This window comes from Ceratotherium simum, chromosome 26 (assembly GCF_057802395.1).
Source record: "Ceratotherium simum simum isolate JZ-2026a chromosome 26, ASM5780239v1, whole genome shotgun sequence".
In the NCBI taxonomy this organism is placed as follows: domain Eukaryota; kingdom Metazoa; phylum Chordata; class Mammalia; order Perissodactyla; family Rhinocerotidae; genus Ceratotherium; species Ceratotherium simum.
Window position 1 is genome coordinate 4,192,086 of NC_141925.1, and position 15,262 is coordinate 4,207,347.

Here is a 15,262-nt window from a genome sequence, read left to right on the forward strand (position 1 = left end):
TGGTGCGTCGGTGTGTGCCCGGGATCCGAACCTGGGCCGCCAGTAGCCGAGCGTGCGCACTTAACCGCTAAGCCACGGGGCCAGCCCCAAAAGGGGAAGGATTGGCAATAGATGTTAGCTCAGAGCCGGTCTTCCTCAGCAAAAAGAGGAGGATTAGCATGGATGTTAGCTCAGGGCTGATTGTCCTCACATTAAATAAATAAATAAATAAATAAATAAATAAATAACTAACTAACTAACTAACTGTTTATAAAAAAAAAAAAAAAACAGGGCTGGCCCCGTGGCTTAGCGGTTAAGTGCGTGCACTTTGCTACTGGCGGCCCGGGTTTGGATCCCAGGCGCGCACCGACGCACCACTTCTCCAGCCGTGCTGAGGCCGAGTCCCACATATAGCAACTAGAAGGATGTGCATCTATGACATACAACTATCCACTGGGGCTTTGGGGGAAAAATAAAATTAAAAAATTTGGTAGGACTGCTACCCCTTTTCGTGACTGCTGGTACTGAGGCCAGGGTCGGGTAGTAAAAAGATGGAGGTCAATCGTGTAACCATACCAGAATAAAATGAGCCTGCCACGGAACCTCGGGTAAGTGACCTGGGTTCTCTGGGCCTCCATTCTTCTTCTCTAAAGTGAGCCGGAGATGGAAGGCTGAACTACCCCCGCCATCTGAAAGCCTGGTGGACACTACAAGCAAGGAGGGTTGTTACTTCCTTGGTTTTACTTCTCAGCCTTTGCTGCGAGCAGCTCCCCTCTTCTCAGCAGGGTCCGATTATGGCGACTTGTGGTCCACAGACCTGCCACGTACCTTCATGCGTTTTTTTCCAGCCTGTTTTGAAGATTACCCACATCGCAGGGCTGCATCCTGGAGCAAGCCTGGCCCCACGAGGAGGGTGAGGAGAGAGGGAGAAGGGGCCAGTCCTCTTCCCACTCTCAAAGAACGAATACGCCATTGGCCCCACTAGCTTTCTGGAGATGAGTGGTGTGCGTGCAGGGATGTCAAAAGGCGTTGCTCCTGGCTGGCGTGGGGAGTTCTCTCCATGTCCTGGGCTCTGTCCACGGTCTGTGAATGAATTTCAAATGTGGAAACAGGGTGGTGAGACCTGCTCCCTGGGCTGTGGTCAGTGTTCAGGTTCACGCCTGTTAGACTAAACTTAAAACTGCATTTAAGTCAGGTGTCTTCAGTTACCAAATACCTCTTCAGCCCTGGAGCCCCCTTTGTTGCAGGGCGGGGGTACCGAGCCTCTACTACTTGATGTCTCCTGTTGGAATTTTCACGCCCATCACTGCCGCAGCAGCTGCCACCCCAACCCCAGTTCCAGAAACAAAGCCCTCTTCTTTTGGAAGTCATCTGTGAGAACAATGGCCTTTATTTAAAAAATTTTTTTGTAACACAAGAAAGGATCACTGTGACTGCACCTCCTGTCCCCCCAGACGGGGTTGAGAGGTGGGCAGGGTCACAGCCTGGCAAAGTCCCCTTTGTGCTGCTCCAGCCACTGGTCCAACGTCTTGGCCTGGGGGTTGAGCCTCAGGGTCAGTTCGATGTTGCGGTCGGGTTTCAGGGCATAGAAACGGAACATGTTGGCCAGGTCCTGGGCGCCAGGGAAGCCAAGCTTCTCGTAGTCCTCAGGGGTTGTCTGCAAGCAGAGGGGAGTCTGTCAGGGTCTGTCAGCATCTCAGCGCCCTGAGGTGGTGGGGGCTGGGGCTTCCCGACCTCCCCCAACCAGAGCTGTGCTGCTGGCAGGTCCTCACTAAGAGTTCATCTGAAAATGATCTACTAAAAGGATGCTGGTTTGAAAACCACTGTTGTAGGTCAATTTAAATCCTGTTCTTTCAAGATCATGAGACGGAAACTTCTCAGTCCCTTCCAAATCAGAACTCTGCTCACATCACTGTTCTCCTTTCCCGATCAAACTGAATCTTAACAACTCAGCTCCTCAAATGCTCCACAACCTGCCTCAGGCCTTTCTTTGTCGAGACAGAAATACACGGCCATTTAGTGCACATTTTCTTTTCTTTTTTTTATTTTATTTTATTTATTTTTTCCCCCCAAGCCCCAGTAGATAGTTGTATGTCATAGCTGCACATCCTTCTAGTTGCTGTATGTGGGATGCGGCCTCAGCATGGCCGGAGAAGCGGTGCGTGGGTGCACACCCGGGATCCGAACCTGGGCCACCAGCAGCGGAGCGCGCGCACTTAACTACCAAGCCACGGGGCCGGCCCATAGTGCACATTTTCTAGTGCATTTCATTGTTGCTAAGGAAGCGTTTACGTGGATTATTGCACTCAATCCTCACGACACCCCAAGGAGGTGGATACTATTCACATGCCCATTTTATGGATGAGGAAACTAGGTGGAGAGGGGTCCGGGACCATGCCCCAGGTCACACACTGGTGGGTGTTAAGGGCTGGGACCAGGATCCGAGTCCAGGGGCCTGACCCGCCCAAAATGCGTCCTGCCACGGCCTCCCCCATCGCTGCTCTGCTTGGGTCTGGGGGTTCCACGGGGGTTTTGCCTTTTAACAAGTCGGGGTTTCCCAGATTTTCTTTAATGAGGAGGTCTTACTTTCACGATGGGAACGAAAAACAAGAAACAAGGCACCCAGGGGTCTGGACAGGAAGGCCAAGGGTCGGCAGGGAGAGGAGGGGACCGTGGGCCTCCTGTCCACGCAGCCAGGCCAAGTTGGGGGGCAGAGGTGGGGCCTACCTCTCTGGCCTCCTTCCCCTTCCCCTGCCTCAAGTCACATCCCAGAGGGCCCCAGCACGCTCTCCGTTTTCACACCTTACTTGGCCCTTACTATCCCCACTTCCTAGAAATCTTCCTCGCTGCTTGGTCGACCGCCTAAGTCAGAAATTGCACTTGGTGGCCACACTAGGCTCCCAAGAACAGCATGACATAAATGTTCACAGTGACGATGAATTCAGATTTACCTTGCTCAGAGAGCAACGGGGCAGCCCTGGATACCCCTTCCCTTCTGCCCACAAAGCCCCTCTGGGGTTAGAATGACTGACCAGGGCTGCCTGGGTCCCCTGGTGGGAGCTGGGCCATCACCAAGCCCCGGGACTGGGGCAGCAGCGGCCCACCTTGGCATCGCGCACGGCCTTCCCGGTGTGCTTGGAGAGCAGGGCGGCATACTCCTCTGCCGTGTGCCTGCAGGTACTGAGCCCGATGTTCTGGCCGATGTATTCTTCTGGCATCTTCAGCAGGCTGAGCACCACAGGACCCAGGTCGTTCACAGACATGCCATCCATGGGAACGTCACCCATGGGCAAGCCTGGGAGGGGGGAAGAGGGACATGCAGGTACATGTCTCTAAGGAGTTGAAGCTTATATTCCCACCAGCCAATCGACTGGACGTGTGCACAGGTCAGCACTCGGCATGACTTGGACAGCTCCTGGTGTCTGTAAAGCAGCAGCAGCAGTGGCAGCGAGTCGGGATGTGATCCGAGCTCTGCCACGTTGACATGCTGTTTCAACCCTCTGAGCCCTGGTTACTCCACTCTTAGAGTGGGGAGAAGAACCCTGGACCTGCCCACCCCTCCCAGGACTGAGATGGGGACAGAGGGGACAAGAAAGAAAAGGACATCAAAAGGTCCTCTGAGATGGGCTGTTGCCCCCGGGGCCCCACTGCTCCCAAGGTGCAGACCCCGCTGTACTTCATCACCTCCTAGATTCCTGACGTGGAAACCTGTGGGTGGGTATTCTAAACACCAACTGTATTACTGGAATGCTTGATTAGCCAGAGGCCAGGGCCTAGTCCAGAGCAGCACCTGACAGTGCTCCACAAACGTGGTGAATTCATGAGTGCCTCTACCTGCCAAGTCATGGTTTTGTAGATGGAGACACAGAGCAGTATCTAGATGTGGCGCCAGGAGTGCTTGGGTCCTGCCATTATCCTCACCTATAAAAGGGGCCACCACAGGTGCCCATTCAGATCCCCCAAGGACCTTGTGAGGATGCAGACCCGACTCAGAGACTGAACACAGGAGTACCCCGTCCCTGACTAAAGCTCTGCAAACTAAAGGGGGTGCCAGTGTGCAAACGCTAAGACCAGACCCTGCACCCCGGCCAACAGGACTCGAGCGAGGGGGAGCCGGCATTCATGCAGGGTATGGGGTGGCCAGCTGAGGGCAGTGACCCCCTATTCTGGCCTCCTGAGCATCCTGCTCTAATACACTGGCTGACTAACAGGACACAAGTTGTATGAAGTTCCCTCAAAGCCAGGGGTCCAGAGCATCCAGCTCATTTACAGATTTGTAAATGGGCATTGAGAAGAAAGTGCTTTCCTACTTTGTGGAATCTGCAACTGAACCATGTCTTCCAAATCCTCTCCTTCTTATCTTTGAAGGAGAAGTAACAATACTGGACTTGTCTCTGTAAAGCTTTCCACTGGACGAAGCATCGCATCACCAAATCTCAGTAGATTTTCTCGTCACCCCTGTAAAAGTCAGTTATGCCCACTGCACAGAACAGGACGCAGAGGCCCAGCGAGGCTACATGCCTTGCTCAGAGTCACAGGCCTAATGTAAGAGAGCCAGGGCTCAGATCCAGAACCATCTGATGACAAGCCTGCTATGACACCCTTTCTGCACACGGTGAGAGCAGACACTGAGGAAGGAGGAAGGACACTCACTCAGCAAGTAGCTCTTTCCATCTGGGGATTTCTGGGGCAGGAAGTAAGAGAGGAGGTTCTCGAAATAGCAGGGCAGCCGCACGCTGGTCATGGGAACACCAATGTCCCGGAAATATTCCTCCACCTCCCCTTTGCCATCAAAGTGGCCCGCCGCCAGTCTCCCCGCCGTCAACTTCTTGATGTTCTCCAGGCCACTGTAGACCACGTAGCGAAGGCCCAGGCGCCTGGCCAGATTGGCCAGCAGCTTTCCCTGGTGGGCAGGAAAGGAGAAACCACAAAGCTAGGAGGGAGGATGTGTGTCCCCCAGTCATGGCCCCGGCTCTCCAACCCCAGAGTTGCCACTGCGCCAGACACCACTGACCCCTCTGATAAGGCCCCCTGTTCCAGAATGATGTTCACACACAGTACCACACCCTTGAACATGGAATTGTAAGCCGTCTGCCACTCACAGAACTGTAGCATCTCTTCTCTAGATCATCCGGGTGTTTCTACTTTCCATTGTGCTTGACTGTGGCCCACCCATGTGCAGTTGGTGAGGGTGGGCAGGTCTGCGGCCTGGGGAGGGCCCGCACGGAGGTTTCCCACCTCTGCCTGCTCTGGCAGAGCATCTTGTCTACAGTGCTAAGCCATCTTCCTTGGAGAGCCCCAGGAGTCCACTAGGGAGGAGCTACAGCTCAGGGGTTAAACACAAAGGCCACTTGGGTTCCAGACTCAGCTCTGCACCGTATTAGCTGTGTGATCCCGGACAAAGGATCTAACCATTCTGGCCTTGTCGGTTAAACAAGGACAGCAACAATACCTGCTGCGTAAGGTTGTGCAGGAGGTCGATGGTGGCCTCCATGTCCTAAGCCCCGGAACCTGTGAATGGGACCTTATTTGGAAAAAGGGTCTCTGCAGATATAATTAAGTTAAGGGACTTGAGATGAGATCACCCTGGATTACCCAGGTGGGCTCTCAATCTAATGACAAGTGTCCTTATAAGAGACAGAAGAGAAGACACAGAGACGAGGAGAAGGCCATGGGAAGACAGAGGCAGAAACTGGAGTGATGTGACCACAAGGATAGTCAGCAGCCACCAGAAGCTGGAAGAGACAAGGAGAGAAATCTCCCCTAGAGCCTTTGGAGGGACGTGGCCCTGGTGACACCTCGATTTTGAACTTCTGGCCTCCAGAACTGAGACAATAAATTCCTGTTGTTTTAAGCCGCGTGGCTTGTAGTTTGTTAGGGCAGCCAGGGGACACTAATACAGGCTGTCAGGATCAGGAGACAACATCTTCTTCAGCCAGAAGAGCTGTCTTTGTCCACCCTACGGAATGGGCTTCCATGTAAGACTGTAATTGAAGGAAGGGTCAAGTCTAAAAACAAGTTTGGAGACCAGTGGTCCAGTCCCATCTCCCTTTATTTTACAGAGGAAGAAAACAAAAACCAGAGCAGGGAAGTTACACGTCCACAGCCACACTGCACCTAGTTGTGGACCAGACAGGGCTGAAATCAGAAGAGCATGATTCTCAGCCTGTTGCCTTTTCCACGAATACTTGGGCGCCTTCTATGTGACAGGCACTGTGCCAGTGTCTCCATCTTCAATGTAACAAAAAGATGGCCACGTCTCATATCCTTCCACCCGCCACCTGGAGTCAATAACCACCTAACTAGAGAGAATCTAAGTGGAAAACAGAATAAAGGGAAACACAGATCATGTGATTTGGAGTTCATATGATCTTGGGATCAAAATACATGAAAGAGGACATGGGGGACTTTCTGGAACGATGGAAATGTATTATATTTTGATTAGGATGGCAGTTATATGGGTATATTTATTTTCAAATTTCATTAAAGTGTACAATTAAAACATGTGCATCTTATTATAAGAAAATTATGGGTCAACGGAGTTGGTTTTTTAGGAAGTGTGAAAAGTCAATGGATGACATAAAGTAGATTAGCAGTTGCCTGGGGCTGTGAAGGGGGATGGGGAGTGACTGCTAACAGGTACGGGGTTTCTTTTCGGGGTGATGAAAATGTTCTGGAATTAGGTAGTGGTGATGGCTGCCCAACTTTGAGAATATGTTAAAAACCACTGAACTGTAAACTTTAAAGGGGCAAACTGTATAGTACATGAGCGATATCTGAAAAAAAAAAAAAAAAAAAAGTCATTGGATGAGGAAGCAGCCGCCTCCTGCCCTCATCGAAGTTTAGGAGGGCTGCATGGAACGGGAGGGGAAAGGCCTGCAGTGGCCAGTCGTCCTGGGCAGGGTCAGCACGTCTCTGGCAAGTCAGAGCTGCCTCCCAGGGACCAGCTCGGACCTGGGAGCTCCCTTCAGGATGCCCAGCTCCTAGCCCCGGTCTCCCCACACCCTCCCGCCTGCCCTCACCTGCTTGACCTCTTGCTCCTGGCTGCAGTTCTCCCAGTAGTTGGTCACGATGAAGGTGGCATGAGCCCCAGTCAGGGCCAGCTCCATGCTGGCCTCGTCATCCTGGTCTGCCTGTACTACTTCTGCACCCCGCAGCCTCAGCTCCTTTGCTGCCCTCTGCCCCGGGTCCCGGGTCACCACTCGAACCCTGAATGTCCCATCTTCCAGAAGTGTCCGGGCCACAGAGCCCCCTTGGGCACCTGCGATGAGGCAGAAAGACCTGCAGGGTCAGACCTGCCTGGGAGTCCTGCGAAGGGTGAAGCCCTGAAAGCAATGTTCCACCACAGCAAACACCCTAGACACTTGCACCTGTCATTCTCACGAAACTCACCTTACACTATTTTTTAAATAACAGCTTTTTTGAGATAGAATTCACTTACCATAATAGTCACCCTTTAAAAGTGTACAGTGCAGTTGGGCCGGCCCCGTGGCTTAGCGGTTAAGTGCGCGCACTCCGCTACTGGCGGCCCGGGTTCGGATCCCGGGCGCGCACCGGCGCACCGCTTCTCCAGCCATGCTGAGGCCGCGTCCCACATACAGCAACTAGAAGGATGTGCAGCTATGACATACAACTATCTACTGGGGCTTTGGAGGGGGGAAAGAAAAAAGTGTACAGTGCAGTGGCTTTCAGTTTTCAGAGTGTGCAACCATCATCACAGCCAATTTTAGAACATTTTCAGTGCCCCCAAAAGAAAATCCATACCCATCAGCAGTCACTCCCCGTTCTCCCCTCCTTCCAGCCCCTGGCAACACTCATCTACTCTCTGTTTCTATGAATTTTCCTATTTTGGACATTTACTATAAATGGAATCATACACTATGTGGCCTTTTGTGCCTGTCTTCTTTCACTGAGCATAATGTTTTTAAGGTTCATCCACATTGTAGCAGGTATTATGCTTAAACCTTTTATAAAAATTTTAAAATGTATTATGAAATATTTAGCACATACAAAAAGGGATACCAACATTCATGTACCCACCTCTTAGCTTAGATAAAATATTACCTATAACTAAGAAAATTACAAAAATTAAAATCATCAAAAGGAAGTAAATGCAAATCATCCCTACATGTCCATACATGTATGTACAAGAACATTGGCTGCAGCACCACCTGCAATAGTGGAAATTTATAGACGACTTAAATGTCCTTTCGTAGGAATCTGGTTAAATAAGTGGTAAATCCATACAAAAGTCATTAAAAAGAATGTGACAGATCTGTATGTATGAACTGGACAGGTGACCATGATGTGTCCTGGAGTGGAAAAGGCAAATTTCAGAACTACAACTAACCCTCATACAGTTCTGATGGGGATGTAAAATGGTGCAATTGCTTTGAAAAACAGTCTGGCAGTTCCTCAAAATGCTAAACACAGACTTACCACATGATCCAGCAATTCCACTCCTAGGTATATACCCAAGAAAACTGAAAACATATGTCCACACAAAAACTTGTACATGAATGTTCACAGCAGCATTTTTCAAAATAGCTAAAAAGTGGAAACAATGCAAATGTCTATCAGCAGATGAATGGATAAACAAAATATGGTCTATCCATGTAATGGAATATTGTTCAGCCATAAAAAGGAATGAAGTACTGATACATGCTATAACATGGATGAACCCTGAAAATATTATGCTGAGTGAAGAAAGCCAGACACAAAAAGCCACATAGTGTATGATTCTATTTATATGAAATATCCAGAATAGGCAAATCTATAGACACAGAGAGTAGATTGGTGGCTGCCAGGAGCTGGAGAAAGTTGAGGGAAAATGGAGAGTGACTGCTAGTGAGTAAGAGGTTTCTTTTTGGGGTGATGAAATGTTCTAAAACTGATTGTGATGATGGTCATAGAGCTCTGTGAATATACCAGAAACCAGGGAATTGCATACGTTAAATGGGTGAATTGTATGGTATGTAATTTATCTGTCAATAAAGCTGTTTACTTTTTTTTTTTTCCGCTGAGGAAGACTCACCCTGAGCTCACATCTGTTGCCAATCTTCCTCTTTTTTTTTTTTTGCTTGAGGAAGATTAGCCCCATGCTGTTTATGTTTTTAAAAAATATATAGGAAAGAAAAAAACAGTTGGGGGCAAAATAAAACACTACCATTAAAAATATATATATAGGGGCCAGCCCCGTGGCTTAGCGGTTAAGTGCACCAGCTCCGCTCCTGGCGGCAGAGGTTCGGAACCCCAGCACAGGTTCGGAACCCCGGGCGCGCACCGAGGCACGGCTTCTCCGGCCATGCTGAGGCCGCGTCCCACATACACAACTAGAAGGATGTGCAACTATGACATACAACTATCTACTGGGGCTTTGGGGGGCGAAGGGAAGGAGGAGGATTGGCAATAGATGTTAGCTCAGAGCGGGTCTTCCTCAGCAAAAAGAGGAGGATTAGCGTGGATGTTAGCTCAGGGCTGATCTTCCTCACACATACACACACAAAATATATATATGTATTTAGGGGCCAGCCTGGCCGCCCCAGGGGATTTGCGATTTGGATCCCAGGTGCAGACCTACACACTGCTCATCAAGCCATGCTGTGGCGGTGTCCCACATACAAAACAAAGGAAGACTGGCACAGACGTTAGCTCAAGGCCAATCTTCCTCACCAAAATAATAATAATAATAATAATATCTATTTAGATACATCTAATCCGTCTGATAGGATACTCAAGAACCTTGATAACAGTGATGGACGGGTGAGGGGGTGGGAGGAAGATTTAATTTTGGTATAACGTGCAATTACCACTTAAAAAAAACAGAATTAATTTTTTAAAAATTCAAAGGGAATCTGAGCTCAGATCATGCCCCCTGGGCCCCAACTCAGGTCAGGGGTACAAGCCATCTCATCCCTCCCTCCAGGCCCCGGGGCGTCTCCCGGCGCTCTCGGAGGCGCCCTGGCTCTGCCGGGCTGGGCCGGCTGGTTCTCTGGCCTGGCCCTGCGAGGGAACCCCGCGCCCGTGGGGCCTCCGACTGGCGTTTCGCTTACCTGTGGCTCCAAACACCACCACCAGCCTCTGCTGCGCCATGCGAGCCGGGCCGGGAAATGCGGTCCGGAGAGGCCTGGGGGTCAAGGAGGGCACGGGGTTGGCCAGGCTTGGGCCAAGGGTCCCCGCCCGGAACGACCCCGCGCGCTCACCGCGAAGGGCCGAGGGGGCGGCCAGCCGGGAGAGGTTGGGCCCCGGCACTTCCGGCCCGCCCCCCTCGGGCCCAACAACCCATTCCCCGGGCTGTCCCCCGGCCCCTCGCCCCGACCTCCGCCACGTCCCCCCAACCCGCGTCAGCTCCTCGCCGAGGATTAGGTGGGAAGCAGTCGGGGAAACCCGGGTACCTGATTTTTGCAGCCGAGTCCACCGTGGAGGGGGGGATGGACTCCTGCGTGGCGCGCCGACCCCCGCCCGCAGCTCCAGCCCCACCCTGGCAAAGCCACCTCTTCCCGGCCTCCCCGCGTGAAGGGACAGGCCGCCCTGCTTCTCAACTCCCCCCGACAGGGCCTTACTCCACGCGGAGCTGACCCGCCGTCCCCCCTCCGCGGGTGCAGGTGGTTCGTCCCTGCTCCCGCGGCGTTCGGCGAACGTTCAGGGCTCCCCTGCCCCCAGCGTGCGTAAACCGAATTTGCATAAATCCTCGGGACTGACCGAAATGCACGTGCAGAGGCTGCTTACCGGGACGCTGGGGGTGATAGACTGCGCGAAGCAAAAAAAAAAATTTACCTCTTTGTGTTGTATGAACATCTGAACTTCAGATGTGGGGTGTCACCTAAAGATAATTAAATCTGTATCTGCGAGTCTTAACCCTCTAAGGCCCTGAGTTTTTGTGTGCCTGACTCACGTTTGAGATCGCTCCTACTTGCACGGATTTGCATTCTTTTTAACAGAAAAGTGAGATTTCCTTGTGTTTAACTAAAACTCAAAAATGACCATGTCACTCTTCTTCTGAAAACTTACTGCTGACTGGATAAGAGCATTCATTTTTTCATTCATTCATTCATTCCAAAATGTGTATTGACCCATCCAAAAATGTCAGCTTTGTGACATCAGGGACTTGTCTGTGTTCACTGCTGAATTTCCAGCACCTAAAATAGTCCCTGGAACAAAGTAGGCGCTCCATAAACATTTGCTGATTGACTGGTTGTGTAAACATCTATTAGGCACTGGAGTCACAGGGAAATCAGACTAAAACTGGTGCTATTTTCCCGAATCTGGTGGTGGAGATAACCCCCAAGGTAATGTGTTTTATTTATGTAAAATATCGGTCTTTATTTATTATAAGATGCATGTATTTATTTTAATACACATTTATGTTTACTTGGGTTTATATTTATAAATGAAGATATCTACGTGTTTCTCTTGCGTAAATCTCTTGTAGTCTCCTCCACACCCTGTTGTGTTATACCTCTGTGCTCAGACTGTAAAGTGCCTGGAATACCTTCCTCTCACCACCTTACATAGGGCTAACTCCTACTCATTCCTTAAGACTCCACATAAACATCACCTCCTCCAGGAAGCCCTCCCTGACGCCTAGGCTAGGCTAATTACTCCTATTCCATTCCCATCTCTATCCCAGTAGCAAAATTGTCTTTACCATATTAGACCGAGGGCATACTGAGAGCTGGCCCTGGTTTTGTCTCTGTTACCTCTCCCTCCTGGCACAATGTCTGGCACTTAGTAGGAACTCAATAAATACCTACTAAATGGAACCCAAGTGCATATTACTGTGATAAAAGACGAGATTTTTCTTCAATTTCACAAGAGATTTTCACATATTGAGGTATATGGGGTAATTATTCAGGTTCAAGCACTGATTCAGCTTCAACTAAAGAAGCCTGACTTACGTGGCCTATCAAACATCCATTGTACATCTCCTTCAACCATTAAAGTAAAGAAGGCACTCTCGAGATAAGAGTGTATAAGGCCAGCCCAGGTGGCCTAGTGGTTAAGTTTGGTGTGCTCCACTTTGGTGGCCTGGGTTCAGTTCCCCGGGCAGGGATCTATACCATTTATGGTGGCCATGCTGTGGCAGTGGCTCACATACAAAATATCGGAACATTGGCACAGATGTTAGCTCAGGGCAAATCTTCCTCAGAAAAAAAAAAGATAAGAGTGCATACTTCCCCTCCTATGCCCTAGCCCCTATTAGTCCCTTTCCTGACATCTGGGGTCATGTGGACCTGCTAATTTGCAACTGAAGAGCTCTTTGAAACTTTGGTGAATATGTATCCTGGTCGTGTTTAATGTATGTTCTTTGTTCTAAAAAGGTATAAGACTGTGCTGAAAACCATGCTTCTCTGGAATGGTTTCTTCCTTTCTGGAAAAGGCCTTCCTGGGTTATAATCCTCACCCTGGCTCAAGTAAAACTCACCTTATCTCTCTTACATATAGAATGGTTACTGGTTATTTTGTGTCAACAAATTGTGTAGGGACAAACCACAAAACAGGATGTTCCAAGGTCTCCACTTTAAGGAAATAATTCCAAACAAGAAGGCACACAGCAGAACCAGCTGCATAATTTGCAACGCCCAGTTCAAAATGAAAATGCAGGGCTCCTTGTTAAAAATTATCAAGAATTTCAAGACAGCAAAAGCAGAGCATTAAACCAAGTGCAGGGTCCTTCTGAGTGTGGGACCCATGGGACTGCTAGGGTCACAAGCCCATGAAGCCAGTCCTGGTGCCCAGGTTTGAGAGTACCATCCCAGGGCCACATTGGGACCTGAGCAACTCCAGTGCCTTTTGCCTTTGCTGAACCTGCAGCTTGGAAATCAGTACAGGCAATGCATGGCAGGGAACAGCATCTCTGCCCCTGGGCTTCCGGCCAGTGGTGCTGGTGCCAGGGGGCTGTCAGGAAGTGGGCTGGCAGCTTGGCAGCCTGGGCAAAGCTCTTGTCTCTTTTAGCCCTATTCAGCCCACAACCTGGCGGTCCCCTGAGGCCTGAGGGGAGAGATTTGGCTACTGATTGGTGTGTGCTCAGCCATGACTCAGCACTTTCTGTGAGACTTTATATCTGACAAAGGACTTCCTGCAAAGCACTCACCAGTTCACTCAGCCTAGTGACATGTGCTAATGATAACAGTGGGAATCCTTTTCTGGGCTTCTTCTATGTGTCAGGCACAGGTTAAGCCCCACGTTATCTCATTTGAACTCTCACAGCAACCCCTCCTTCAATCAGTGCCCTCAGTTTAATTCAATTATGTGTGTGTGTTTGGGGCAGGAGGCAGTACAGTGTCTACTTCCCATTACCCTTTTCTTAAAATTCATTATTTTTTATTTGATTTTGATAGCCAAGTAATGCATAATGCATTTATACATTCTCATAAAAAATTTAAACAGTACAGATAAAGCACAAGTGACCCTTGACCTCCCTCTGTCATTCTAGTATGTAAACCTTCTCAGCTTTTGGACGTATTTACATACCTAAACATGAATGTATAGAAAGATAATATCATGTAGTTAAAAAAATAAAAGGAATCATACTGAATTTATTTTTCCCCAAAATTTTTCTATGAAAATGATGAATAAATGACAAGCAACAGAATATATTGGAGCATATGAGGAAGCTATTTGGTTTAAAACTAATTTGGCTTGATCTTGTGTTTCCAAAAGGCCTGACATGGCCTGTTGAGCAGGCATTTTTCATCTGCTTTAAACATTTACTATGTCCCAAAGACAAGAATGATGCTCTTAAAGACAGGGATGTAGCTTCCCCCCATATCAGCATTTCCTTAAGGATAAGCATGTCTTCCTAGAAACTAAGGATTAGTTACCAACCGGCTATGTTCACCTTGTGACCACTGACCTGCTGTGCCAGCAATCTCACGACTATTGTAAAAGAGACATTCCTGTGATGTACGCTCTTTGTTCCAAGACGGTATATAACCACTCTGTACATCCCACTTCTTTGGAGTGCTTGCCTCCTTCCCTCGTGAAGGTACTCTCCTGGGCTATGTGTTCCTTAGGGTTGGCTCATAATAAACTCACCCCAATTTTGATTTATAGATTGATTATGAATAATTTGTTGAGAAAAATTTATAAACATACAGAAAAGTTGAAAGAACTGTATAAGTGGATGCTCATATACTTACCACCTAGATTCTTTGATTCTTAATATTTTGCTATGTTTGCTGTATCAGATATCTATTTATTTATCATCTTTTTTTTTTTTTAAGATTTTATTTATTTATTTTTCCCCTCCAAAGCCCCAGTAGATAGTTGTATGTCATAGCTGCACATCCTTCTAGTTGCTGTATGTGGGACGCTGCCTCAGCATGGCCAGAGAAGCAGTGTGTCGGTGGCAAGCGCGGGATCAGAACCCGGGCCACCAGCAGCCGAGAGCACGCATTTAACCGCTAAGCCACAGGGCTGGCCCTCATCTTATTTTTTGATGCATTTCAAGTAAGTTGCAGACATTAGTACCCTTCACCCTTAAACACTTCAGCATACACATTACTAAGAGTTCAACATTTGTTATTTTAGTTAAATTTACATTCTTTTGAATGTATTTTTGTATTTTTCTACAACTTGCTTTCCCCCCTTTCTACTTATTGTCCTCCCTCAGGATTAAAGATTTTATTTATTCATTTTTTTCCCCCCAAAGCCCCAGTAGATAGCTGTATGTCATAGATTCACATCCTTCTAGTTGCTGCATGCGGGACTCGGCCTCGCGTTGGACAGAGAAGCGGTAGCCCGGGGCGCGCCCGGGATCCGAACCCGGGCCGCAAGCATCAGAGCGCACGCACTTAACCGCTAAGCCACGGAGCCGGCCCTGGCCTTCTTTTTCAACTGTGGCACAACTCTATTGAGTGGATGTGCCCCTGTCCACCCCCACCCCAGCCTCTTTTGATGGACATTTAGATGTTTCCAGGTTTTCATCGAAAGGGAATATCCTGTTATGTGTTGCAATGACCTCCCTCTTTTGCGCCTCTTTGGGTTCTTGCAAGTGTTCCTCTAGAAGAGCTACCCAGAAGTGGAACTGTTTGGTTAAAGAACATGCCCATTCTAAATTTTAACAGATCTTGCTAAATTGTCCCCCCTTCCCCATAATTCCCACAAACACTGCGTATTTCCCATACCTTTGTCAACACCAGACATGACCGGTCATTTAATCTGTAGCCAGTGGGATAGGTAAGGACGTGACGGGAAGCCAGTGTGGCGGAACGGAAAGGGCAGGTGGAGCCCAGCGCGAGATGAGCCTGAAAGGTGGCGACATTGGGTGAGAAAAGCACGT

General features: G+C 49.1%; 1 protein-coding gene across 3 annotated transcripts; it reads right to left on the minus strand.

The window, feature by feature from the left end:
• Positions 1-1,351: 1,351 nt before the first annotated feature.
• On the minus strand, positions 1,352-15,227 carry NMRAL1 (NmrA like redox sensor 1). Of its 3 annotated transcripts, none has more exons than XM_087449562.1 (6): positions 10,374-10,454; positions 10,032-10,105; positions 7,002-7,240; positions 4,633-4,882; positions 3,084-3,274; positions 1,352-1,636 (listed from the first exon to the last, which is right to left on the minus strand). In XM_087449562.1, the coding sequence occupies exons 2-6, from the start codon at positions 10,069-10,071 to the stop codon at positions 1,457-1,459; spliced, it is 900 nt and encodes a 299-aa protein (XP_087305688.1). In that variant the 5' UTR covers positions 10,072-10,105; positions 10,374-10,454; the 3' UTR covers positions 1,352-1,456. The 3 variants fall into 3 exon arrangements, with proteins under 3 accessions (XP_087305688.1, XP_087305685.1, XP_087305687.1); XM_087449559.1 differs by lacking the exon at positions 10,374-10,454 and adding an exon at positions 10,298-10,350; XM_087449561.1 differs by lacking the exons at positions 10,032-10,105; positions 10,374-10,454 and adding an exon at positions 15,108-15,227.
• Positions 15,228-15,262: the final 35 nt, after the last annotated feature.